This window comes from Pezoporus occidentalis, unplaced genomic scaffold, assembly GCF_034315485.1.
Source record: "Pezoporus occidentalis ecotype Australia unplaced genomic scaffold, CSIRO_AGI_Poc_V1 ctg36, whole genome shotgun sequence".
Lineage (NCBI taxonomy): Eukaryota > Metazoa > Chordata > Aves > Psittaciformes > Psittacidae > Pezoporus > Pezoporus occidentalis.
The window spans coordinates 1344818-1372529 of record NW_026915591.1 but is presented as its reverse complement, the minus strand read 5'-3'; the positions used below and the strand labels follow the sequence as shown (position 1 = coordinate 1372529).

The 27712-nt window shown below is 42.5% G+C and overlaps 1 protein-coding gene across 10 annotated transcripts in view; it reads left to right on the top strand.

The window, feature by feature from the left end:
* Positions 1-25870, top strand: part of SYNE2 (spectrin repeat containing nuclear envelope protein 2) — a 185013-nt gene extending 159143 nt beyond the window's left edge. For 7 of the 10 annotated variants that reach the window (XM_062630735.1, XM_062630730.1, XM_062630734.1 and 4 more), the window contains 13 exons: positions 9993-10155; positions 13825-14012; positions 14176-14326; positions 14800-14982; positions 16130-16267; positions 17145-17339; positions 18137-18419; positions 18776-18844; positions 19647-19783; positions 20679-20808; positions 21967-22178; positions 22660-22848; positions 23531-23788. In XM_062630735.1, coding sequence (XP_062486719.1) covers positions 9993-10155; positions 13825-14012; positions 14176-14326; positions 14800-14982; positions 16130-16267; positions 17145-17339; positions 18137-18419; positions 18776-18844; positions 19647-19783; positions 20679-20808; positions 21967-22178; positions 22660-22848; positions 23531-23638 — 2146 coding nt within the window. In that variant the 3' untranslated portion in view covers positions 23639-23788. Of the gene's footprint in view, positions 1-9992; positions 10156-13824; positions 14013-14175; positions 14327-14799; positions 14983-16129; positions 16268-17144; positions 17340-18136; positions 18420-18775; positions 18845-19646; positions 19784-20678; positions 20809-21966; positions 22179-22659; positions 22849-23530; positions 23789-23822; positions 23870-24826 lie in introns of those variants that run through there. The other 3 variants (XM_062630737.1, XM_062630736.1, XM_062630733.1) reach the window with 3 other exon arrangements.
* Positions 25871-27712: the final 1842 nt, after the last annotated feature.

The following is a 27712-nucleotide window of genomic DNA, read 5'->3' as shown; positions in this document are numbered from 1 at the left end:
TTTTTTTTTTTAAGTTGTGTTGAAAAAGCTCATGAAAATAGAGTGGTGGCAGAATATCATGTTGGTCCCATTGCATGAAGCCATCACAGTCCAGACAGCCGCACACCATCTCAAGAACCCACAGTCACCAGTTTCATATGGTATATAGAATGGGTGGGCTCCAGGGAGCTCAGAGCCTGTGACACATGGTACAGGGGCTGTGAAACCTCTGCTGTCTGGCAGAAGAGAAATTGCAGCATTGCACAACTGCTGCTGTAGCAGCATACTGAGCACTGCTTCATTTCTTGGGGAAGATGAAAGAGATGCTTCAGGGCAGGACTACCAGAGGGCTGCGGGAGCTTTGAGGCAGCTGAGGTGGGAGAATGCTGCATGGAGAGAAATGGTTGATTTTGACTGTGACAGGGAGGCTATCTTGTCTTGGTCCTGAAGAAACTACTTGTAGAAACTTTTATTTTTACAGCACCTCCATGTGCTGTAAAATGAGAAGGTAGGAGGAGTATAAAATAATCTGTATCCATAATGGAGTATAAATGAGATTTATAGCTAGTATCAATTCTGTGGTTTCTGATGTCTCCATGACTGACCCTGAAACTTTGAGTAACATTTTATCTTCTCTATAGCACAGCGTATGGCTGTATGATAACAAACATGAAACCAAACCATTCTTGAGCCAATGTGTCAATACAGAGCATTCCTCCAAACACTTCAATTTCACCTTTTTAAACCAATAAATGTCCTGGGACAGATGGACAGATTAGGGGAGCTCTCCATTTAGTCCCTGAAGTGATTCTCGTAGTTCATGGTGACAAGTTCAGATTGGCCATATGGTGGCACTTGCAGGACTTAACGCTTCCATTATATGCCTGTGCTCAGCTTGTGTGGAAGTCTCAGAATTTTAATTCTCATTGGGATGAAGTAACCATCAAGACACTGGCATGCCTGGAAAGGAGAGCAAATGAATTTCTGTTCAGCTTGCAAGGTACTCTTACCAGCGGAGACCTTTTATGAAGTCTCTGTTGATAGAGCGGGAATGCAAACATACTAACAGGCAGAAAGGGAGCATTGGGCTATATGTAAAAATGGACACAGTAAACCTCTTTTGTTCTCTTGTCACCAACCTTGTAGCATCGCCCTGTCAGAAGAAACTGCTGCATGCTTGGTATGCACTTGGTATACAACAGTAGGAGAAGGAGTGCACATGCTGCATGTGGGTGATAGACAGCCAAAACCCCTTTGAGTAGCATTTACATCCCCAGCCATGAAGTTAATGGGCAAGAATTGCCAAGGAACTGTGGTGTGCGTGGCCATGTTCCTCAGTGTACTTCCCTGGCCCATTCACCACTGATACCAGCTTCCCAGCCCCACGGGGAAGTGTTTGCCTTCTGTGCTGATATTTGCATAGTACCTGCTGGCAGGCTGGAGGAGCATCTATGTGTTATGGAAGGATGTGTGCACTGCCTGGCATAGTGCAGTGTGTTGGGATTTTGCTTGAGCCTTCATTAAAGCTACCAGCTTCATCAGGGGCTTCCTCCAGCAGAGCTGGGTCTGCAGTATTGTCTTTACAGTAACACATGTTGCATTTCTGTACCTCAAGGCATCTGGCAGCTCTTCTCACTGCTGCTAAGCTGTGGATGAGGGATGCCTTTTCTCAGGTGTTCTGGCTGTGGGAACTCTCTGATGTGTTTTCTTTACTTGGTGGGTCTGGTCCATGTTTTCAGCCTTGTAGAGAAAGGCACATTTTTTGTGAAGATAGCAGGAATGGGATCAAATGACCGATGAATGTGAGCATGAAAACACAGGGAAGCCAGCAAGGCCAGATGTGCCTGCACATTCTGTTAAATGTTAATCCTCAGCAACTAGTGTTTAGAAGCTGCCAGCCATCGTTGCAGTACACAGGAATCTTAAATTGCCACAACCAAAGTCAGCCCCTTCCTTCCCACTTGGGAGAGTCATGGTGTTTTCATCTGTTTTCCTGCATACCCTAGCTGAAATTCCCGAACAGCCTGAAACTGCAGGTTGCAGTAAAATGGTATGGAATTGAAGTTCTCCAGTGACACCACTTTGAGCTGTGGAAAGGCTCCATGGAGGTTTTATTTATATAGCTGCTGCTCTGTGCCTACCCTTCCTCCCTGCACTGCACTGCAGCTGGGCTGCCACTCCAGAAGCAGCTGGCTTCAGCTTGGTAGGCGCAAGGAGCAAGCAAGTTCACAGCGCCTCTTGGCTGGTCTTTCTATTTATTTTCCACCACATTGCTTATTACCCTTTGGCAGGGCAAACGCTCAGGCACCACGTGTTGGTGTGTTGTCTTACCCTGCTGCAGCTCACAGTCAGTTCAAAGGTCTTTTTAAATTGCTGCAGATTAGTATTGCATGGCAAGGGAAGCAAAGTATGCTGCAGGGAGGCCCCCGGGTGAACGTTAACAGCCATGTTCAGCAGAGTTGTGCTGGTTTGTGTCAGTACCAATGTGAAAATCTCATTCTTGTATTTATTTTGGTGAGAAAAAAAAAAAGTAAAATACCCAGACAGTTGAAGTCTCCCTTGCAAAGTGCACGATTTTTTCAGTGTTCTCCAGGCTCCCTGTCCTTTAGGGATTATGCTTTTCTTCAGTGCAAAACCTGTGACAGAATTCATTATCTTATTAGGCAGGATGGTTGGACTTATTTTGGTTATGCAATGTGTGCTGAGGTGTGGCAGGAGCAGGGTGAGCTGCCTGTGCAAGGGCAGTCCTTGTCTCCTCTAGGCTTTCACCATTCCCAGTGCCTGCCTGTCAAGCTGCAAGCGTTATTTCCCCATTTTCTGAGATGTACCATTTTGAATGTGTTTTTGAACCTCCCTGGGCCATAATCGGGTTAAAACTGCCGAGTGACTGGGCATGATTTACCTGTGCAAATGTCTGAAGCTCTCTCAGTGGTGTGCAGGGTCTTCCCAGGCACTTTTTATCCTGCCATGTATTGAATGAGTGATTGGCAAGCCAGTACAGGTCGGTGGAAAATTACCTGAATACTGAAAAACCTTTGCATTTTTTGTGGGATTATCATAGCTTCTTTATTTTTTCCCTGATACTGCCTGGGTGGGGAGTGACTTTTAATCCAAGGTTCTCCAACTTCCGCCTTTTTTCCCCACCCCGTGATCTCTGGCAGTCATAACACAAATCATGACATTGTGTTTTTCACAAATGAATGATGACATAAATGAAGATTAGGGGTTATTTTGTCCTCCAGTATAACAAGCTACTTGCACTGGAGGCCTTCTGCCTACACTGGAAGGTTAAAGAGAGGACAGGTTAGTGTGTGGGAGATTTAATTCATGCTTAAATACCTGGGATACAGTGGTAAAGGCGTGAGAGCAGAGAGCAGGGGAAGTAAGGATATATCTGTGTGCATGGTGCCTGTGCATGGATGTACATTTTCTCGTGGTGTTTTGTGCTCACTTCAAATTGACTCTGCTGCAAATCATCTGGGTCCGAGGCTCCAGTCCCTCTCTCGCACAAGAACGAGCACCACATCTACCTTTTTCAGTGCCGAAGTCTCCAGCGTGCAACCTTTTTGTCGCCAGCTGCAGGCAACCGCTCAGCTGCATTTCCTCCTGTGCTAATTCTCTTGTGTCAGAATAAAGCTCTCGTGGCTTTGTTCTGAGAAGGGATGCGGCCATTTGCCAGGTAAAATACCAACCCAAAATGCAGGGGTTAAAACGGGGGAGAGCTACAGTGTCTCCCCTCCTCGGGGGTCGGGGAGGAGGATGACGGGCGAGCCTGCCCCCCGACACGCGATGCTAAAGCGATGAATAAATAGAGCATCTGTGGAGGAGGGGTTTCCTCTTCCATGCCTGCCGTGGTCGCACAGACGGTTGGTCCCCCTTGCAGCTTGGGATTTGCAAGCTGAGGAATGGTTTTTTCTTGCAAACCGTAAGTGCTATGTTGGTAGGCGGCTGCGGGTGCGGTCGCGGTGGGGTTAGTTGGAGCAGGCATCGCTGGCGCAGCGGGTCTGGCCTTGGCAGCCGGGGGGGGCGGAGGGCACCGATGCGCCAGTGGCTCCCTGCGATTCGCCTTGGACAAGTGGATGAGCGGGAGATGCGGCACGTTAGCAGGAGGAATAGTGCTCAGACGCCTCTCGCTTAAAATCAGCCGTGTTTAGGGGCTTTGCACCCACGGTGGTGGAGGGCTGCGTCAACCTTTTGGGCTTCCTGGCAGGGTAACATGAGAAAAGCCTCCTCCGGCACAGTCGCTGTTTGCTCTGCTTACTGTGCTAACACAGCCCACAAACACTGGGGCTTCCTGTCATTGTACTGGGGCCCCGTGCTGTACAAAGAAACAGCCTTGCATTTTATATGAAGGCCTAAAATTTGCCTTTGACATCACCTCTCCAGATCAGGTCTTATGTCCCTTACATGGTTAAGCTCAGCCGGCAGCTTACTGAACAAAGGTTTCCTGGTCTGTGCATCTCATTTGCTTCACGGGATGGTAAACAATCCTATCAGCTGGAAGGGCAAGTTCAGCTCCTCTTCGGTTAAAAAGAAATGTATGTGGTATCTTCTTCTGAAGATGTTTGTGCTTGTGAAGGGGAGTTTGGAATATATGTCAGGATGTTTTTCGTCAGGCACTAAAATTTGAATGTCACTTTTTACCTTATTTGAGCTTCCTTGTACCTTTTAATGCAGCAATTTGACAACTAATACAATGCAGTTGCCAGGCATTTTGCAATTCTTTCTTTGTGTGAATACATTTCAGTGAACCTGGAAGTGCCTTCTACTCCTGTATACTTCCTGAGTAGTTTCTACAAAATATTCTGTGTATCTGTGGGCTGTGCGGTGATTCAGCCTGAAGCAGCTTAACGCATTTCTCTTGTAACCCAATGCTGGCAACTTCATGGAGGGTATTAAGATTCAAATCCAATCTTGAGTCAGGTCAGTTAGTCCTTCTATTCACTTTTGCCGCCAGCTTTTAGTTACAATCTACTAGTTTTGTTCTTTTTCTGCCACTTCTATTTTGGTGTAAAGATTAAGACATTTTTGGCTTATTCCAAGCATGTTATGCATGTTTCCAAACACTGTTTTGAATCAGGATATCTTTTAAGCTGGGCCCATTGCAAAGTACAATAGATGTTTGAGTTTGTTGGGGTTTTTAGATTAGTGGTGATATTTGTTAGAGTTTTTCAGTTGTTTTTTTGTTTGGTTTTGTGGTTGGTTTTTGGTGGGTTTTGGGTGGGTTTTTTTTTTTTTGTTTCTGGGGGCATGTTGACTGGTGGGTTCTCATTGGGAAGTCAACTGAAGGTAGGTAGTCCTTTATTCAATAATAAGTCAGTTTTGCCTGTTTGACCAAGTAACTTGAGAACAAGACTGTAGAGGAAGAATTCAAGCAACAGTGGTGGCAGCCTATTCAACTTCTGGGTAACTGGGAGGAGCTGCTGCACTTGACTTTTTATTGCTCTTAATTCAGTGTGTGTTCGGTGATTTGTTTGTTACCTGGATGTGGGGGGAGCTTTTGCCTCCAGGCTTGGAGGCTTGCACTGTGTACCCCCTCCAAAGCTCCCAGGAGGCCTGGCTTTCTGAACAAATAGTCCCTTCAGGATGTATCTCAGAGAAGCTGATGAGGTTTCTTTCATGCAAAGAGCAGGTAATTTGCAAGAATATTGACAGGGTGCAGAAATGCAACTGAGAATGGTTGTTGGGAAATACTTTTTGTGATTGTAATTAGTGTGTTTCACGGGGGTTTTTTTGAGCTGTAGCCAGTCAACTTGCAGTTCCCTGTGACTTCTGTTGCTTCAGTGTAGAACCCTACCACCTTACCTTGGGCTCTTTGCTGACTGCAGCAAGAGCAGATCAGCCAGTGTAAGCATCTGGACGTGGCTGCCTTCCTATCAACATGCTGCACTAGTGTGAACTTCTGTTAGGGTTTTATTCTTCTCTGGCTGCTTAGCTCAAGTTTGAGATTAATGATTTAGAATATTGAGGGTGGTTAAATTACTGACAAATGGCATATTCTATCCAGAATATGTAACAGATTAAATTACAATGGGGTGTCTGTAATGGCAATTGCTAGACAGTAAATACAAGGTTGCAGTACCAACAGTGTTGCTGCCTTTGATGCTGTTGCTTCTAGTAACACTAGTAGATAAAGCCCAACCTGTTTATGGTAATATCAGTAATGGATTTTTGAGTGATGCCTAAGCCAAAATAATACTCTTGGGGATTCTTTTGGTGCAAATCCCCCACTTGCGTTCTAAAACTATTGCTTTTTAATTTATTCCGTGTGCTCTCAGTCATAGAAAAAATTATTTATAATCTAATATTGCTTTGTTTTTCTTCCTTTGCTACTTTCACCTACCTGTTATCCAATATGCAGACTGAAGAAAGATATCTTGCAACCCCTGAGGTTTTTTGTAATGCAGCTTCATGATGGCAAAGAGGTGGATACAAACAGAGAAGGGAGTACAGGGAAGCAGAGATGATACACAGCACAGTAAACTGTTGTCTCAGCAGGTCAGCTGTGGCATCAGATGGTCCCAACACGTTCATCTTTTGCAGTTCACCAGAGAGAAATATCCAAAGCACTAGTGAGGAATGTCATAGAATGAATTGTCACTGTATACAGCCAGGGAGGGACAGCTCAGCAATGGAGCCTTGCTTTCCTCCTGACTGGCCTGAAGTCATGCGAAGTTAACAATGCAACAGCATAGGTGTTTGGCTTAGACTTTTCCACAGGCCTGTCTCTTCTAGTGCTTCTTCCCTTCAGTGCTCAGTACAGAGCCTGTATCATTACACCTCTCCAGGGAGAGCAGTTCCCCAGTCACCTGTCTTTGGTGGGCCACATACCCTGGGGAGTCACAGGCCCTGTTGAGCATCATAACCAACTGGATCTAAAGTGACTGGTGGGGCAGAAGCAGGGGATAGGGTGGAGAAAGAATTTGTTCTCCCAGGTAAATTACTGCCAGCCCATGATAGCACAAGAAAGTGCAGTTACAGTTACCAGAGTAGGTCATGTTCATTGAGCACCACTTAATAGAAGCAGAGCCAGGAGCAGGGAGATTTATATAGCAGCTGTTTGCTTGGGAGCCAGATGCATTCTGCATGCAGGGTTGACCTTGGGAGCAGAGCTCTGAAAAGAGCTTGTTAAGGAAAGCAAGAGCAGCTAAATGCCTTTCTTACCCACTGGCTTCCTCTCTGTCAGCTGCAGCAGGGGCACAGGGGCAGTAGCACAGGGGCAGAAGCAGCTGCTTTGCACGTTACACCAGTATCAATGGCTTTGTGGTTGCAAGGAACAAGGTGGATTATGGACTTCTGTCAAATTCTTCAGGTTGGCTTGCAGGGTTGCATCAACCAGACAAGACTAATTTTATGTTTTAGAGTGTGCAGAGTTGCTAAATGCTTGCCAGGAGTCCTGCTGTAGCACTGTGCTCTTCTCACCCTCCTTGTAAAACAACTGAAAGTGCTTACTCGTCCTTCTGGGACAAGATGCAGGGGAAGGTGCTCCCATGCTGCGAATCCATATGAGACTCCAGATTTGCTAGCCTTACTCAGTACCTTCACAGTAATGAATAGGACTGAAGAAATCCAGCAGGATCATTTCCCACATCTCCTCCCTAAGTGCTTTACCTTAAATCAGGTCTAGCTGCTGTGTGTATCCTCTTTGATTACCTTCAGGTTGCTAATAAGATGGGCTGTTGCTTAGCAAGTGACATATTCGTTATGAATTAGCTGTCCTGTATTTCTTCTGTCATTGTATCATATTCTGCAACAGGCAGCTGCAAAAGCCACTCTGTTGCAGGCAAGTTTGGATCCTTCTCCTCTAAAACTTTCTATAATAGTTTGGCAGCAGGCAGGATGGCGGGCCAGAAAATGGATTTTTCTTGCAAAGAAGGGCAGGACCAGCATCCAGGTACCCTGTCAGGCCACTGCTGTCTTGGTGTAATCCTTCACTGCACTAGATAAGTTTACATCTCCCCATGATGCTCCAGACCTGGCCTGTAAAACACTGGTTTTGCAAAGGATGTTAAGGTTCGTCTCAGACCCCTAGTGATAGTTCCCAGCCGAGGAGGCTAATTAATGCAGAATGTTTTGGCCTTTTCACAGTGCATACTTTTTGTCCTGCACTTAGATAATGAGGCTAATATGGGTGGTTGCTAGACTAGGCAGTAACTGAGGGTTTAATTCAGGAATCTGCATTTTAAAAATGACATGCAAGGTCCAAAAATCCCTCCCAAGGCACAGGGACAGAACTACATGTCAGAGGGATGCAAGCAGCCAGAGCAGCGCAGTGAAGCAATGCTGGCTTAGAAGTGGGTTCTCCCTAAGGCAGGTATGGAATGATTTCACCTGACTTAGCATCTGCAGTGTTCATGTTTATAATACTTCAGGGGAGACCATCGCCCCTCAGTTCAAGAAGGACAGGGAGCTGCTGGAGAGAGTCCAGCGAAGGGCAACGAAGATGATTAAGGGAGTGGAGCATCTCCCTTATGAGGAGAGGCTGAGGGAGCTGGGTCTCTATAGTTTGGAGAAGAGGAGGCTGAGGGGTGACCTTATAGGTGTCTATAAATATATAAAGGGGGAGTGTCACGAGGATGGAGCCAGGCTCTACTCAGTGGCAAACAATGATAGGACAAGGGGTAATGGGTACAAACTGGAACACAAGAGGTTCCACTTAAACTTGAGAAGAAACTTCTTCTCAGTGAGGGTGACGGAACACTGGAACAGGCTGCCCAGGGAGGTTGTGGAGTCTCCTTCCCTGGAGACATTCAAAACCCGCCTGGACACATTCCTGTGTAACATTATCTAGGTGTTCCTGCTCTGGCAGGGGGATTGGACTAGATGATCTTTCGAGGTCCCTTCCAATCTCTAGCATACTGTGATACTGTGATTGCAGTTCATGGAGACAAGTACATGCTTTTTGGTACTATTCATCTCGTCTGGTGATTTGAATGTTTAATACAGGTCTGATGGAAATCATGATCTAGGTTATTATATTTTTTTCTCCATTAACTACAAAGTCTAGATGGCAAGCTCTGATACCAGTCTGAAGTCAGAAGAGAGAAGTGTCATCCCACTGTTGTGCTTTTTAGTGATTTTTGTTTGGAATTGTGATAAATGAGAATTTCAAGGAAAGATCTGAGAGCAGTGAGGTAGTTTAACAGACATTCTTCCAACACATGGGGTTGTACAAAATGTACAAATATGCTACCCGTGTAACCTAAGGGGCTGGTAAGGGGTTTTGACAAGGGAATATGCTGTAAAGGCTGGGAATAAAGAAAACCTTGTCTGCAGTTTGAGACCTGTGCTACAAACAGCTGTAAGAAAAGTAAATGGTCGTAATGGTTCATTTGCTTGTCTCCTTCACAACTCTCTCTAGTGCATGGCTGTTCTCTCTCTTCAGGATTGTGTGGGGTTTTTTCTTTTTTCATTTTCACCCACCAGGAGAGCCTGGTACATCTCTACACATTTCAGAATGTTATTTAGAAGAGCTATAATGTTGTGGCGCTGTAAGTTCATACCTTTGTTCAGGCCGTCTCCTCTCTTGTCAGCATCCATTTGACTAGGGTGTTGGACCTGTGCTTTGGGAAAATTCTGCCTCCATTGGCAGAGTGGTACCTTGCTGATTAGAGTGGGCCTGTTGGTTACTGAAGAAGACACTGGATATAATTCACAGCAGGAAAATCAGACCATAGATACCCATCTTAGTTTAACTGTGGCATGTTATGGTATAAACTCCCACTGAAACAAATGTCCAGGAGCTGACTGAAGAGCTAACTAGCATGTGAAAATTCACTCTGCTCATATAGTTTCATTAAAGAATTCACACAAGAGCTTCCTGCAGCTGTAGAGCAGGGCCCTGCTGAGCCAATTTAGGTAGGTTTTGACTAAAACATGGCTCCTGATTTACAGGCAATATATTGGTGCAACAATAAGTGCTTCATAAAGCCATGCCTGTCATCACCTTCTGCTAACATCATTTCCACTTATTGCAGATCTTTGTAACGAAGTGTTCTTACTGGTCTGCTTAGGGTGAAGAAACTGAAGGAGACATTTGAATTTATGCAGCTGTTGGACAAAAACATGAGTAACCTTCGCACCTGGTTGGCCCAGATTGAGTCTGAGCTTTCCAAGCCTGTGATTTATGACATCTGTGATGACCAAGAAATCCAGAAGAGACTGGCAGAACAGCAGGTAGGAAATAGCAGCAGCCAGAGTAAATGAGCCAAAATGCTGCTTATTACATTGGTCCTGGTTTAAAATCACCTGTTTCTTTTCTTTAGCAAGGCCTTCTAACTGCTTGCTTTTCATGGCATATTCCTGCCAAGATGCATTACATGGAAAACTTTAATTCGCTTGCTGTAATTTCAGTATGTTGTTGACTTATCCCCTCGCTTCTCCTCCTCTCCACCCAAGGAAAACAAGGAAAATACAAACAAAAGCATTTTTACATTTGCTCAGTTAAGTACAGCAGGTTTCATAATGGATAGGCAGGGCACAGGCAGCGGACAAAATACATGAGGATGATTTAGGCTGACAAGGCGTGAATGCCAGGTCTCCTGCAAACTAGCTGTGACAGATTTAGGTGCTGTGATTTGATATTGATATAGTGCCCTCACTAGCTCAGTTCTCTTCTGCTACTTGCAGGCAACAGAGCAAGCTTGACAAAGAAGGATGTTTTAAGTTTTGGAGGGTGGACTTGTGCAAACAAACGTTTGACTGAGGCCTGATCCAGTAAGCAGGCCTCTGATGATCACCTCAGGGTTGGGTGAGATGGTGCATGAATCCTGCAGAGGCGTAAGTGTGAAGCAGCCTAGCACCGTTGAGTGCTGGTTGAGTGTGTGTAGGCATTTGTCCAGGACAGTGGCTTACCAGGGAGATCTTCAGGATTTGTCCTAGTTTTAAATGCTGGAGATTGCAAGGGTTGGGTACAGCTGAATGTGCCAGGTATCCAGCCAAGTGGAAGTGTGAGATGTTTTAGATAGTCCTGGAGTAAATGTCTGTCTTTAGCAGCCAGGAAGAAAAGAAACAAAAGTTCTCCAAAGCACAGGCTTGCTGATGGAGGCAGCCTTTTCTCAGGGCTGTGCTGTAAGTCTGCTCCAGGTCAAAGTGCCTCTGTGGGAAGGCTGAGAACCACCTGTAATCTTGCCCTTGGGTTAAACAAGAATATTTACCCTAAAACCGAGGATCAAGATCAAAGCTGTCAAGCATGGAAGCTTTATGGCATCTGCCTTTAAGAACACCTATGGGTGTTCTTCCTGTCATTCCCATCTTCTCTCTCTGCCTGCTGCTTTCATGTTTAAGGAAAGATCCCTAAGTGACCCAGACCTGAGGGCTGTGTTCCATGGTTGATATGGCTCTCCATGTGTTCATGTCCCATACATCATGGGAAGGGCCAGCTCCACTGCAACAGGAGTTGAGATGGCTCCCACCAGCTCCACTGCAGGAGTTGGTCACACACCAGAAGCCTTGGTCCAGTGCCTCTAGTGGTTTCACCCTGCGTTATGAATGGTTGTATAAAGAATAAGAAATTATTTTCTCCCCATCCAAACCTTTTGCATTCTCAAAGGCTGTGATAAACTGCCAGGTTGAGAAGAATGTTAGGCACAAAGGAATTGTGTCTGAACTGTTTTTATTATGAGTGTTCAAGCTTCAGCTCGCCGTTAAGAGCCATCATTTGCTGCTCAAAGCTACTTACTGCTTTGTTGTTTGGATTGTTTCGAACACACCTCTAAGCACCTCTAGACTCCTGCTGCAAACTTTTAGTAGACTGTGTATGAGAAGACTATGCTGATTAAAAAGACCACAGTTAAAAAAAAAAAAAATCACAAAAAGCCTCTTTTGCTCTGCAATAGCAATAGAGAAAGCTTTATCTGAGTGTGACAAGTAAAAGGATCTTCCCCAGTTATATTCAACAGTTATTTCAGCAAGAGCAGAATGATGGTGAGAAATATGCCCTGCAGGCTTCTTTTGTTTGACATCCATGACTAGAAAATCTTTACCTGTTCAGTCTTGAATAATGATATTCAAAAGCATTGTGCATCCACAGAGATGTTTTATAGCATGTTTGTTCAATTAAAGGATGAAGAGTAAAATGTTAATAGTATTAATTTTAAGATTTCAAAGCTGTTCTGGTAATGCAGATGTCTAGCAGTAGCATGTAGTCTATTTAAGCTCTCTGGGCAATGCTGTGCAGAGTTGGAAGGAAGAGCACCTTTTGGGGCTCTGTGTATGTTCCTGGCTCCATTACTTAGTTTGCTGTGTTTGTTTCACCATAATACAGTCGGGTCATTTGGAATAACGCCTTGGAAAATGGTGAGGAGTCTGACTAAGGTTATTCTATGAACCCAGCCATGACTGAAAGTAATGACATTGTGTCAGCAACATTACCACAGTGCAGTTAGAGTGGATTTGTAATCTGTGGTCCAAATTCTTATCTTCACTAATACAGCTGTAAATCCAGTGCAATTTAATGAGTTCAGTAGAGTCTCTCTGGTACTAGTAGTAGGGTAGAACCTGTGTTAAAAGATACTGCTGCCTCTTGCTCAAAAAATGGCTGTAAATCCTTAGTAAGCTGTCAGAAATTATGCTGGGTCTGCTTCTGGCAGTCTCTCATCTGTGTAAAGATTTTGGCTTCCACATTCCTTAAAGCTGTACATTACCACAGGATCCCACAAGCCAAATTTTTACCATTTATGCCACAGAACTTTCAGGTACCCATGTAAGACCACTGAAGACTGCTACCGGGTGATTCTGAGGTCCTTGCAGCTTGTTGACTTCTGGGAAGGCCTTCCTTCACCTCTTTTTGTATTTACAACAAGCTGTGTCTGTGTTGGGGCTTTTTTATTTGCTTAATTTTGTTTTGGTTTTGTAAATCTAAAGTGACACCAGTTCGGCTTCATCTGCCCACTGAAATCACTAGTACCATTTAACGGGAGTTCCTGTTCACTGTTGTCAGAAAAAATGTTCCTTTGTATTTGTTGTTCTAGTATTATTCAAACAATAGAGACTGTTGCTTGAGTAAGTGTTATCCAAGCAACAGTCTTCATATCCTTCGTTAGGAAAGCCAGAAAAGGGTTGAACAAATGGAATTAGAGTGAACACTGTAATTTCATTCATATTTACAGTTGCTAGCATTGTACAGAGCTGTCTTTTCAATAAGAAATACTTAGATAAGGCTTTGTTTTTCTGTTATTCAATTACATTGAATAGGTAGGACTAGGTATAGGTACAGAATGAGACTGTGCTGGAGACTATGATGGATATGCAGGCTCTGGAGAAGAAATCTGCAGTGTAGATTAGAAAAAGGGTCTTTTCCAGAACCTTTAAAATAGTCTGTCAAAACGGGAGCTCTGCAGGAGGGGGTAAGAAAAGCAGTGTAACATCAGATACTCGTGTGCTGTGTTTCTTGATACCAGCCTGTGATCAGATAGTCACTAAGTACATGAACTGTTCTACGAGTTCTCTGTCAAGTCTCACAGGGTAGTAAGCTGATACGAGGCACCGTCATCTTACACTGTCAAATTTAGTAAGTACGTGGTTACTTTTTTGTGTTTATGATGCATGTAAGGTTTGGATTTTGTATGCACATTAAAATGGTGCATGCAGACTGTTAATGAGAAAATCGAACTTTCACTGAAAAACGGAAGCCAAACAATCCGTTTTTGCATGGCAGTTCTGTTCTGACCTGTCAGCCTGTCATCTGCACAGCTCATCCTGCAAGTCTGTTTTCTAAAGCTAAATAAGCTTTTTGTGACATACATATTGCTCTTTCCTCATCTTCTGCAGCATTTTGGAAGGGTATGTGTGAAGTCTAGCCATGCATGTTTCCTTCTACTCAAGCTATTCTTTTGCCAATGGCAGGACCTGCAACGAGACATAGAGCAACACACCGCAGGGGTGGAATCTGTGTTTAATATTTGTGAAGTCCTATTACACGATTCAGATGCATGTGCTAATGAGACAGAGTGTGACTCCATCCAGCAGACTACCAGGAGTTTGGACAGACGGTGGAGAAACATATGTGCCATGTCTATGGAAAGGCGAATGAAGTAAGTCTTTTTCTTACCCCTCCTGAAGAAGCCTGTGGCAGCATTTTTAACAAACACTGTAGCTTTTGCCACAAGCTGAATTCTGAAAAAGGAAAAAAAATCCAAATTAATAGTTGGCTTGTGATAAAATCTCTCCATTTTTACATCTTCCTTTACATCTTAGAATTGAGGAAACCTGGCGCCTATGGCAGAGGTTTCTGGACGACTACTCTCGCTTTGAAGATTGGCTAGTAGCATCAGAATGGATAGCAGCTAGGCCTAATTCCTCAGAGGTTTTGTACACACATGCAAAGGAGGAGCTGAAGAAATTTGAGGTGAATTTTTTAACATAATTTCTTTATGGTCAGCAGCAGGCTGAATGTCCAGACTGCTGAATTCTTAATGTCTCAATCACTGAAAAAACACCAGTTAGGCAGTGGTGGCATAGAGAACATAAATAATATGGCCACTGTGTGGCTGCTAGATGTCTGGCTGATTCATTTGGTTTGTTTATTTTTCTTTATTGTGGAGAAGCAAATACTATAAACAGACAAGATCCTGCTCATAAGTTAAATGTTTACATTTTGTAGGCTGGAGATGTTTATGGGTTGAATTTTTTTCCTTTTCTTTTCCTAATGTACTGAGTCTGAGCAGATTAGTGAAAATACAGGTCCATCTCCGGATTTAATTTTGTAGTTAGAAAGTCTGATTTTAAGGGGAGGGCATCATCATCTCTTGTGATAAATAGTATCATCCAGATCCTTTCTCTTACTGGCAAGGGAGCTGACTTCCTTGATTCACCTTGTAGGCATTCCAGAGGCAAGTTCATGAACGACTCACTCAGTTGGAGCTGATCAATAAGCAGTACAGGCGCCTTGCCCGCGAGAACCGCACAGACTCAGCCAGCAAGTTGAAGCAGATGGTACACGAGGGCAACCAGCGCTGGGATTATCTCCAGAAACGAGTCGCTGCTATTCTGAGGAGACTCAAGGTAATTGCACGGGGGGGTGAGAGAGTGAGGAGCACTTACAAGTTTCTGTAGGAATTACCCAAGGGCAAAACCAATACTGGAGCAACTACCTTGTGTTGTTTTTGTCTTGAGTGTAGAAAAAGAGATATAGAAAGGTCTCACCAAGTATATGGTGTAAATGTATCCGTGGTAGATCATAGAATCATAGAATAGTTAGGGTTGGAAAGGACTTTAAGATCATCTAGTTCAGGCCCTCCTGCCATAGGCTCTTGGTAGTTGAAGACTATAACACATTGTTCTTCTGTGCTTTCTGCCTGACAGAGGAATGTTGTATTACACTGAAGAATGTATTTGTGACACATCAGTGAAGTGTCCTGCTTGTCCAGTTAAACTGATCTCTGAGCAGATATTCTGTGCTGTGCCCTGGGGAAAACTTATCACTCCCTGACTTGTAATTATAGCAGTGCTGCAAGCAATTGACAGGCAAAACTGTTAGATTCTAAAAGTCAGTGAATGAGGCTGTGAGAGTGCTCACAGGTTTGCTCTGTGCAGTTAGAGTTTGGGATGTTCTGCAATTCCTTTCCTGAACAGTAAATCCACTGAGAAGAAATGGGGTACCACAAGATGCATGTCTTTTAGCTTTTGTGGGAGACGGCAGCAGGGAGAAGTCCTCCTGGCTTCCATGCCAAATGATGCATTAATTACACTGGCATGGTCATCTGAGATCTCGCTTCTTCATTGTTTTACTAAGGTCAATGTTATAGTTTTAAGCACTTTAATTAACGATGGGGCTTGCTTCCTTTGTCTGTCTTCTAAATTTAGAACAAATTAGATGTTAAACCTGAGTCCAAATAGCTGTTACACTGGTATAATGATGTGGGAGAAGATAGCCAGTGTGGAAGCAGGAATATAATTTTATAAGCACATCTTGCTCTGCCTAAGTTTTACTGTCTCTCTCATACAAATAATGTACTAACATAGGACACTTTGTTCCAGCATCACTACAGGAAAGGGGCAGTTTTTACACATGGCATGCTGCTGTTTGTTCCCCAACAGCCCTTAAGGTTAACAGCAATTTTGAAACAAAACACTGTTTTCAGAGGGCTTCTATGACCACCTTTTTTAGTAGCTGAAGTCTTATAATCCTGTCTCTCTTCTTCCTATTCAGCACTTCACCAATCGGAGAGATGAATTTGAGGGGACAAGAGAAAGCATCCTTGTTTGGCTCACAGAAATGGACCTCCAGCTGACAAATGTGGAGCACTTCTCAGAAAGTAATTTTGATGACAAAATGCGCCAGTTAAATGTACGTATCCTTATAAAGTAGTTGTTTAATAGCAGCAGTCCAGCTAATCCTATTGGGTTGCCCGCTCTTGACAGAATCATCTTATTTTCTGGAACTTCACAATAACCAACAGATCTCTGTAGGACTATATTTGTATTAAGACACCACTCATTTGTTAAGGCCTATCCTTAATCAAGATTAAACTGTATTTAAATGCAGGCTCAGTGTTCAAGTTCTGTTCTATCCTGCCTATTTTTCCTAACACTGAGTGTCAATGAAGTGATATCTCTCTGGGAAAGGGCCACATGCAGGTTAACAGTAAAAGCTACGTTCCTAAATTCAGGTGTTTTTTTCTCATTGGAAGGTTTTTTGAATTGGGTAGGATCTCTCCTCTGAGTGCATTGTTTGTAGCTGGGACTTACAACTGAAAGACAGCAGGTGTGTGTAGTGATTCTAAAGAATATACTAGTTCTGTGCTACCTGTTCATGTGCTTGTTTCTTCCTTCTCCCTGCACTGTTAATCTTTTTGGGATGTAGATTTACTGTTGTGTAGGCTGGAGGCCCAACCAGGCAAACAAACTTCTTCATTACTGAGGAAAAGAGAGCAGAGAAGGATAAATTCTGATAAGCTGAGCTCCTCTGTCATGATCCCCTGCAGGCCCAGGACACTGCAATTATATTGAAATACACATGGGTGCAAAATGCCACTTCATTTGGAACTGTAATCCTGCTAATAAAACAAACCTCTGGACCTCTTGAGTAAAAGCATATTTGCCAAATGACATTAGACAACAATGTCAATGGCTGCTTTTCTTTCAGTGCAATGAAAAGAAACTCAAAACTTAAGCTAAAAAGGGGTGTTGCAGAAATAATTATTTTTCTTCTGTGTTCCAAATAGGGTTTCCAGCAGGAAATAACACTAAACACCAACAAGATTGATCAACTAATCGTTTTTGGGGAGCAGCTGATTCAGAAGAGTGAGCCTTTGGATGCTGCTGTTATTGAGAATGAATTGGAAGAACTTCATCGATACTGTCAGGAAGTGTTTGGGCGAGTTGCCCGCTTCCATCAAAGACTGACTTCAAGGCATCCTGTAAGAAGCAACAGTTGTTTTGATGCTTGGGGAAGATTTTGATGTTTGAACTGCAATGCTTATTGCTTATTCTTAGCAGCTTAACCAAGTGGCTTGAGCTCAAAGGTGTCAGGACCTACTCAGTAGTTTTGCCAGCTTTGCTAAACATTTGTCACCAGTCTTTTCTCCTCACACCTCTCCTTTTGGGACTCCATCTGCAGAATCTGGATAATTGCATGGAAGTAGTTTACAGGGTTAACATTATTACAGTAGTGGTTTGAGGGCTTTTTTGGTGGGTTTAGTATCACTTTTTTTTTCTTTAAATTCAGTAATGTGCTTAGAATACCTGTTTGTCCAATTTCTTGGGATAACCTTGAATGGAGAACAGCATGCTCTTCTCACTGGGAACATTTAGATGATTCTCAGTTTGCTTTGGCTCAAAAAGAAAGAGCATCTATTGGAAAGCAAGGTAGAGGAAGTAACATGAACATCTATGAGCAGCTGTTCACCCCGACCTGAGCATCATTTCATTGCTGCCTATTTGGAACTGGTACCTCTCTCTGCAAACTAGAGAAAGATGGTGGTGGTTGGGTGTTGTGAAAAAAGGGAGGTTGCTGCTGATGCGAGGATTGTTTTGGCTAAAGAGAAAGGACGCAGAACTGATGCTTCTCTTCAGTTTTGGGCACATGGTTTTCGATTACTGCAGCTGACCAGGAAATAGTCCCCCGTAGTAGCATGTGGCTCAATCATTAGCTCATTAAGCAGCTTAGATCTATTGTAAATCTTATTAATATGCAATAATTGTTATTTATTTTTAGGGACTGGATGATGACAGAGACACCTCTGAAAATGAGACAGATCCAGAAGACTCCAGAGAAATCCAGAATGATCCCTGGTGTAAGAAGGCCATCAGCGAGGGGCCCAATTCAACACAGTCCCTTTGCCACCTTATGCCTCCTACTCAGGGTCATGAAAGATCAGGCTGTGAAACCCCTGTCAGTGTTGACTCCATCCCACTCGAGTGGGATCACACAGGTGATGTGGGAGGTTCTTCTTCTCATGAAGATGAAGAAGAAGTGACATACTACAGTGCTCTGTCAGGTGAGAACCAATTGCCAGCTGTTTGTTTTGACATGGACAACTGCAGGATGTCCCTGTGTGGGAAGGGAGGGGGATTGAGGTCTTCCTCCCACATTGTTGGTTCATTTTCAGGTATTATTAATAGATGTGAGCAGTCTCATCTCTTAGATGTCTTGGTGAAGGGAATGGTATTGTCTAAACCAAGCTTATCTTTTCAGAAACATAAGGGTTTTAGAAACCTTACTTTCTAAGACTGTTAAATGAAAATAGTACCAACTTATTTTGTGCTTTGTCTTTGCTGTCCTTCATTGTTTCAGTTGTTCTTAATAGTTGGAAAATATTAAATAGTGAGGAAAATGACATTATTCTTTTTTCAGATGTAGAAATCACTGAAAATCCTGAGGCATATCTTAAAATGACCACAAAAACTTTGAAAGCATCTTCTGGTAGGCACCTGCTAATGCATGTGTCTGAACATGGCAATCTCCCTGTGCTGCACGCTATATTCCTCAACCTCTCTCATACGTAATGTCTGACTTCCTGCCTTGTGTGGACACCATGTCTCATCCTGCCATGGTGTTCTTACGCTGCAGTATTCACATGTACATTACAAAGCAGTCAAGAACATACCATTTAGATTTTGCCTGGTAAATGCCAAGGTGGTTAATGTGCATTTCTTTGTATTGATCCAAAGTCTTTTGGTACTTTCTTGGTGGTTTGCTCTGGGTAGTGTCACTTTTTTGGTTGTTTCTAATTTTGATTGCATAATTACTGAAGGCAGTAGTTCCAACTCTGCAGGTGTTTTTTGTGGTTTGTGCATGACAGAACTGCGTGTGTCCTGTCTTTTAAATCCAGACCAAACATTCCCCAAATGAGGACGTCTATTGTTGTCCCTATTGACATGTGTTGCAGATGTGTGATAGTGTTATTGGGATGCAAACTTTCCAAAACCACAGTGCAGCCTTTTTATTTTATTTTTTTTTGAATGCTCAAACATGTGTTAAAGCATTTTCCAGAAGAAAACAGAATGTCCCATAACTGCATGGCTCTCATCTCATTACCTTTAGAACACTGTTCATGTTTTGCAGATGTGCATGCTTTGCAAGGAAAGCTGCAAAACTATCATTTTTTTGCCATAAGTTGATGCCATTTTGTTCAAAGCGCTTTCTAACAACACAAAGCAACATCTTCCTTGTGGAGATGGGATTTTGCACTCATGGTGTATGGGTTTGGTTTTATTTGTTTCAGGAAAATCTGTTTCAGAAGCTCATCCTTGGCATTCCCCAGACAGTCCAGTCCACAGGAAACACCAATATAAACAGGCAGAAGTGGTTGGAAATATGTCATCTGATCCAGAGACAAGTACTTGCTATAAGCCAGACTATGTGAGTTGGAAGGTGTATGGGCACTAAACCTTTACTACACGGTCTATTGTTCCTATAACTCCATCTTCTTCCCTCCTCCAGCACCAAGGAAAAGATTAGTCGTAGGGGGAATGTTCACTTCATGCAAATTTAGACATTATTCCTGGTAGCTCAGGTAACCAGTGAGAGCCTCTATCCACTCACTAGGGAAGCTTCTTTAAAGGAATTCGGAATAATCATGCTAAGCTCCTGATAAAAGTCAGTGTCTGGAGGAACTTATTTCCTTGTTGTCATAAAATCTAGGGGAATCTAACCTCCCCAGAGGAGAGAGTGTTGAATGAATACCCTCCCTTGATAGTTAGTGATGTATCTATCTTCCTTTCCTAGGCAGACCGATTTGAAGGGTGCTTTTCTAACATGCAACCCACCATTTAATCTGCTTCTGGGCACTAAAAAATATGCCAAAATGGCTCTTGTTCATTGGTACCTTAGCCTTGGTGGCTGGATGCCTGCTGTGACTTTGCCAGCAGCTGCCATTCTTAGTGGACCAGTTGTAAGCACTCTTCCGAGCACAAGATACTGGTATCTGGTTGCTTTTATCAGTCAGTAATCCAGTTTTAGTCAATAATCCAAGACCCAATATCCAACAAAGACAGTTGGCAAATGTACATTGTCTGCTACATGTAGTGCAAAAACAATTAATTTGCCGTGCTCAGTCTTGTAATAATTAGTGTCACTATGGTATGTGTTTGTTTACTGAGAAGGCATGGAGAGCCAGAATAAACTGTTAAAAAAGGTGCAGAAGCCCAGTACTAAAACTGATGCACCACCCAGCCACCCCAAAGTAACAGAAATTAAGCTTGAGCTTTGACAGCTTGGCAGCCTGCAGGACTCACCTACCAAAATGTCATTCCAGGTGCATCAGCTCAGCTCTGCAAGCAGCAGCAGCATCAACGATGAGAAAATTACGACTCCTGACATGAACAATGAAGAACCCCAATTTGAGCAAGAGCTTGTGAATATAGCAGCTGCCGAGAATCAGTCAGGTACAGAGCATTTGGAGCGGCTTTGGTGCTGGGGTATTTGGCCTGTGACTGTGTAAGACAAAGCAGAGATGGCACAAAGGCAGCATATTTGCCTTGGAAACAAAATAGAAGTAAACCAATATCCTCTAAATTGATGTATTTTGCTAAAATTTGTTGAGCTGCCTTCTCACCTCGTACCATCCAACCTGTGTTTGCTGTTCTAAGCTTTTACATTTTCTGCCAGATTTGAGATTTTTATCACTCATAGTATACTTCTTTCTTTGTTGATTGGAATGAATGGGAACAATTTCACTTCTGTGTGATAATGAATACTTCACAGACTTTTAATCATATTTCAAACCAAAGTAGTGCATCTCTTTTTCTAAATTAAGATTGCTGTAGTTAATTTTCTCAGTTATTGGTACTCCATATGACAAGATGCTACAGCTCCCTTTTACAGAAATGCTTTGTCTCAATGCTGGTAATGTATTCTGTCCTTCACTTTTTCACTGCAGCCCTTTCTTTCAAATGGGCTAACAACCTGGTTCTCTTAACCTTTTAGGACCTCGTTCCTGGTTTCAGGTGCTTGAGATTGTAATAACACATCTGTACTGCAATCACAAAAGTGAATCAAGTGACTGCAAGACTGCAGCTATATGCACCAGGTTACTTAGGTTTTGTCACAAATGGACCAGGATTGAGTCCCATACATGGGATGGGCAGGAAGACCTCTGAGAAGGGCTTAGATGTGCTTCCAGAAATAGTGTTAGTGAACACACAGGTGGAGTCTGCAGCTCCTTTAGCATGGGACTGATGAATCATAAACCCAAGTCCTAACTGCTGTTACGATCCTCCTAAAAGATTATACTTTATCACATGATGAATTTTGGTGTCTACTAAATCATGGCTTGGCTCATTGAATTCTGTCTCCTTAGATTTGAATTAAAACATCTTCAACTAATGTGTAGCATTACTATGTGGATAACTTGACCGGTAATATGAAACTTACAGACTTGCAGAATCTCAAGAAAATTGTGTGTGGATAACAGTAGTACTTGGTAGCAATTATTTGGCCTTGACTAGATTGAAGAATAATGTACTCGTAAACCTCCTTTCATTGTGTTTACACACTCTTCACCTTACTGAAGATTTAAACATTCGTTGTTCTATCATTTGTAGGCATTATTGATAGGCAGGAGCTCATCCAAGCTCAAGACTTCAGAAGTGACCTTGAAATAAAACAGAAATTGCAGCAGTGGCAGCAGCTGAACTCAGATCTTAGCAACATCCCTGCTTGGCTTGATAAAACGGAGGAAGAGCTGGAGAAGCTGCAAAAAGCGACAACTCAAGACAGCATGCAGGTGTTGGAACAAAGGGTCAAGAAATTGAAGGTAAGTTATGACATACTGAGAAGTGGGATTTCGAGATGCTCATGCTTTTTATCATTGTCTTTGTGCTCTTGGGGTCAGTCAGTAGCAGGAATGCTGGGAAGTTTAGACGGGATATTAGGAAAATTTCTTCATAGAGATTGCCTATAGGAGGTGTTTTTTTCCATAATTATGCATCATAATAATAATATGGATTAAGTTTCTTATGGACAGTATATTCTGGTGTAAGACTTCCAATTTCAAACATTTAATGTCTTTTTGCTATGGATTAATTACTACTAGAATTATTTCTGTTAGTTCAAGCAAGTACAATCAGTCTCTTCGAGAGATCTTCATTTCATATGTAGGTGTAATAGTCATTCTTGTGTATTGCGGATTCTCAGGCAGGTTGAGTTGTTCTTTAAAGCCTTCTAGAGTTCCTCCATGAGAACATCCTTAAAGTTGAGAGTAAAAGTCTGTTGTACTGGTTTTTATTTGTTCTAAGCAACTACAGAAAGAGCTGCTGGAACAACAGCTTAAAGTGAACTTGCGTCAAGAACTCACAGCTTATCTGCTGCTTAAATCAAATGCTGATGACACTGAAACTGATGAGAAGGTCCGTGTAATTGGAAGGAAACTGAAAGACCTTACTGAACAGGTTTCATGTGACTTAAAAACCATACAAGGAGATCTGGTGAGTTAAAGTTTCAGTACTTGTTCATGGATCTTTGATACTGAAAAGTAATAACATACTAAGAGTAAAGGCATTTATAAAAGTCTGACTTTAAACTTAAGTGCTTTCATAAGCTGAAAAAAAGAATAATGAAGTCTGTCTATAAGAAAAACTTCAGCACCACAAGGTTAGTACAGTATAGAAGCAGATTGTCCAGAGATGTTGTGCAGTCTCTATCCTTGAAGGATTTGAAGAGCAGACAGGATAAAGCTTTGAATAAGGGTTTTGGTTTGGTCTTATAGGTGACCTTGCTTTGAGCAGGGGCTAGATGAACTTCCTGATGTCCCTTCCAACCTGAATTATCCTATGAGCCATACCAAGTGTTGAGCTAGGAGTGTGTAATGAACGCATAGGAGTTGTAGTTCATAGCAATACATTGCTTATCTTGAGAGCTGTCAGATAAAAGATATTTTCAAGTTAATACCTGTATGCATCTGTTCCATTACAATTCTTTTGTGTTGTGCATAGTAAAATATTTGTTTATGCTGGAGAAGTGCAGCATCCATTTACCACTGGTTATGCACATGTAAAGAGGCATTTGTCTGTGCACATACAGAGAGGCAGTGAAGCATGGCTCTTTGCACTTCAGCTGTTACGAGTTTTGAACATGCATTTTAAAGAAGAATACATGGTTACCTTTTAGGATACCAGAGCATTGCTGCTAGTTCCAGATGACTTGGACTCAGGGGTCTATAATCAAGTCACAGAGAAATCCAACCCTGCAGCGAAACAGGCAAGTATTTTTTTCTAATATTTTCCTGTCAGCATATAGCATATTTTGACATTTAGCCTGAAAGTTCCTGAAATGTAATCATTTTACCTTTTAGGTGCATGTACCTTATTACAGAATTTACAACAGGGCTTTAAATTTTACAACTGTCTTCTTTGAGAAATTCTTTGTAGTTTCTGAAAATAAAAGCTGTTTCTTTCAACAGATCACCATACAGAGAGCTTCAGATGACAGAAAAAGCAGCAGCAGAAGGTATTAGTTTATATTTGCTTGCCCCATCCCTGACGGTGTTCAAGGCCAGGCTGGACAGGGTTTTTGAGCAACCTGGTCTAGTGGAAGGTGACCCTGCCCATGATGTTTAAGGTCCCTTCCAACCCAAAGCATTCTATGATTCTGTGATCTCTTGAAGGATAGTGAGAAAGACAGAGATGAGCTGAGAGCCAGCAGAAACCCAGGCAGCTATTTTCATAGGTTACATATGTACAGTTAGAGGTGATTTCTGCATACCTGTAGTGTCTCTTCTACTGCCCAGCTCTGAGTTGCATCTTGGTGAATGCTTTCCTTTAGCACTCCTGTTCCTAGACCTCTGCACCAATGTGCAACCTTGGCTTGTCTTTACTCTTGAGAAAATACTTTTTGTGACAAATGAGAAAATATTTCAGTTGTAAAACCTCCTTTAATTCCACTAGCATCCCTGGAAAAAGAAACTTGCAGCTTGGAGCCACTTAACAACAACACTTACAAACAGACCATGAAGGACAAAGGTAGAACTTCACTCCAGTAGATAAGGGCCTGCCCAAAGGACATATCTCAGTAATGGCAAAAGAGAGAAGAGGCTAAGCAGTCTGAATGATGGCTTTCCTTTATACTTTAATATGTGTTTCGAGTAGTTTGTTTGTCTCCAGGGAAAAGTTAAGTTTGTATCTGAAAATAGGGTAAAAATGCAGTGATCTAAGCTATGGCAAATAAATGTTTCTTCTTCAGCAGTAAGGACAGTAAGCCCAGAACAGCAGCTGGCTTCCCACTGAGCAGCCTTGCACTCTTTCAAGTTACAGTTAGTGTATTTTGCTGTAGATGGGCAGCCCTGCATCTTGGAAGGGTAGGGTGAACCCTAGAGACCAAGTTAAACAACTTGTTTAATTCAGACTCTAAAGTGCTTTGTTTTTTCTCTTCCCTCCCCACCCCCACTCCTTTTTATCTCCTTTTCAGAGGTGAAAGCCATCCACAACCTACTCAAGCAACTCCTCAGACTCCCTACTTCTTTTACCGTGTATTACGAGCAGCGTTTCCACTTCAGTTGTTCCTCCTACTGCTTTTACTAGTGGTTTGTATAATTCCATCTTCTGAGGAAGACTACAGCTGCACAAGGGCAAACAATTTTGCCCGTTCTTTGCATCTGATGCTGCAGTATCTTAATGGGCCTCCACCAATTTAGGAAGCAGCCCTTGCCTCTTCAGTTATACCAAAATGCACTCTTTTGGACTTCTAAATAAACTATAAGCAGCACACTTTATACGTTAAGGCAATAAACAGAACATTTTATAGGTTAAGTTGTCTTAAACTTGCAAGATTATTTTGTAGTTGTCTTAAATTTGCAAGGTAATAAAATACTGAGTAGATGCAGAAAGTACATCACAGTAATCTTAAAGATAGCACTCTGTCTCAGGTTAGCATAGCAAACTTTGGGGTTTAGTATCACAACTTTAGAAGAGGCACTTTGGCTAAAATGATTACCACACACACTTCTTGTTACCTGTATCTTTTAGTACTGTAGTCACTTCTTGGAAACAAAAAAGAAATATTCAAAAATCTAGTTTTTAATCTTTGTCACAGTATTTTATTCATCTAAAACATTTAATAAATAGGTGCACATTTGTTTTGTATTACATATTGTGTTCTAGGGACTAGGACTGCTGTGTTGTCTTTTTATACTACCTTTGAAATAAGAAACTGTTGCATTGCATGGAAGTGGTTTATAATGCACATATTTTCTAGATGAATATGATTATGTAGACTATCCCTGATGTATACAAATCATGTAATGACTTTTTTAATGAAAGATTTTTTCAGTTTTTAACCTGCTGAATAGTGTACAGTATCTTGGGAGAGAATTGTGCATTTTTATAAGCTTCATCTTTAAAATGTAACTGACACTTGGCAGTGGCTGGAGAATCACTGTGTACTGTCAGCATTGCCATTGCTTCTTGGTTGTACAGTTTGAGTACTGTCATTAAAATTTAGCCAATGTCTGGAGGGACTCTTGGTGTGTCTAGTGGGGGGGCAGTTTCTGTGTATGTCAACTCAATTTGCATCCTACTGCAAGTGTCGGAAGAAGCACAACCACTCATTTGTTTGTCGGAGCCAGAGATTATAACTTGCAAGTGGAGCCTGTGTTCAGTGGCACAGATCTTTCCTTTGCAACTAATTTCCTGAAGGAAGAATACAAAGTTTCACCAGGTATTTCTGTAATGCTTACCTATAGAAATAAGGATTTATCATTAGCCTGTAAGAATTCTCCACCTTTTCTTCACTTGTCCCTACTGGTGATTGCTTATTCCTCATCTTCTGGCAAGGGGATTTATGAAGCAAGTTGCTTTGCATTCTTATGGTCAGTCCCTGTAGCAAATTAACAGCTTCTTCCCCACCTATGGTTGCAAAAAAGCATGGCTTATTTCCAGGATACTGTACTAATGTTTTAAGTGATATGGTTAAGCTTGCAAAATTAGCAACATGGAAAGTCAAAGCCTGCAATTTGACACATCTTATAGTAGTACCATACAGTAGTTTACATCAACCCTGTGTGCTCAAGTATGGGTCAAGGCATGCCAGCTCCATACTGGTATGTCTCAACCTCAATCCCAAGCACAGGGCTGAAGCACCTCTCCTGTGAAGGCAGGCTGAGAGCACTGGGTTTGTTCAGCCTGGAGAAGAGGAGGCTCCAGGGAGACCTAAATGTGCCAACGAGAAAGCTGTAGAGGGACATTTTACAAGGGCATGTAATGATGAGACAAGAGGAATGGCTTTAAACTGATGGAGGGGAGATTTAGATTACATACTAAGAAGAAGTTCTTCATTTATGAGAGTGCTGAGGCACTGACACAGGCTGCCCAGGGAAGCTGTGGCTGCCCCATCCCTGGCAGTTTTCAAGGCCAGGTTGGATGGGGCTTTGAGCAATCTGGTGCAGTGGAAGGTGTCCCTGCCCATGGCAGGGAGGTTGGAACTAGATGGATCTTTTAAGTTCCTTTCCAACCCAAACCATCCTATGATTCCAAGTAGCAGTGCCCAGGCTCCAGCTTGCTAAAGACACATGGATCAGCAGCGCTTCCAGAGCTTGCAGTGTTCACAGCCTGTAAGCTAGCACACTGTGCCATGTAGCTGTGTCTGTGGAGCCAGGCTTGTGCTCCAGCTATGACTTTCACAGCTACAGCTCACAGAAGTGCTGTATCCAGAGATAAATGACGGATCCTCTCCACCCCTTGCCACACAGAGACATTTAAGCTCATTTAAGTTTCTGCCTCTGTAGAAGTCAGCCAACTCTAACCATTATTTCATTGCCAGGTTGTCACAAAATGCCCATGCAAACCTTTCCACCAAGAACTAATAGTCAGTTGCTGACATGATATTCAGTTCTTCTGCCATTAAGGAGCCTATGCAGGGGAAAAAAAAACTGAACCATGTTAAAAGGTCTAAAGAAAATTCCATAGCCAGCAATTTCATTTCATTATGTACAGTTACAGCAAATAGTTCAGTTGATGTAATAAATAAAAGGAAGAGATTTCATGAGATTGTCTCAAAATGTCACCAAAAAAAAATAATTCTAGGAAAGTAACTTTTTTTTTTTTCCCTAAAAACCTATTTTAAATAGTTTTACTTCTAGTTGATAATAACCACGGCACTGTAGGCTGACACTGAGTCTGCTTCAAACAAGTCATCATATATACCCACCAGTTTCTTAGTGGCAGCTTCTCATTCAGGACTGGGTCATTAGTGTTCAGTGAAGGGAAGGGAAAAAAGATTAATAGAGTGCAAGAACAATAGTGAGAGCAAGCATGCATGTCCATGCTTTTGCACATGCATTTTATGAAGGAGTGGAAC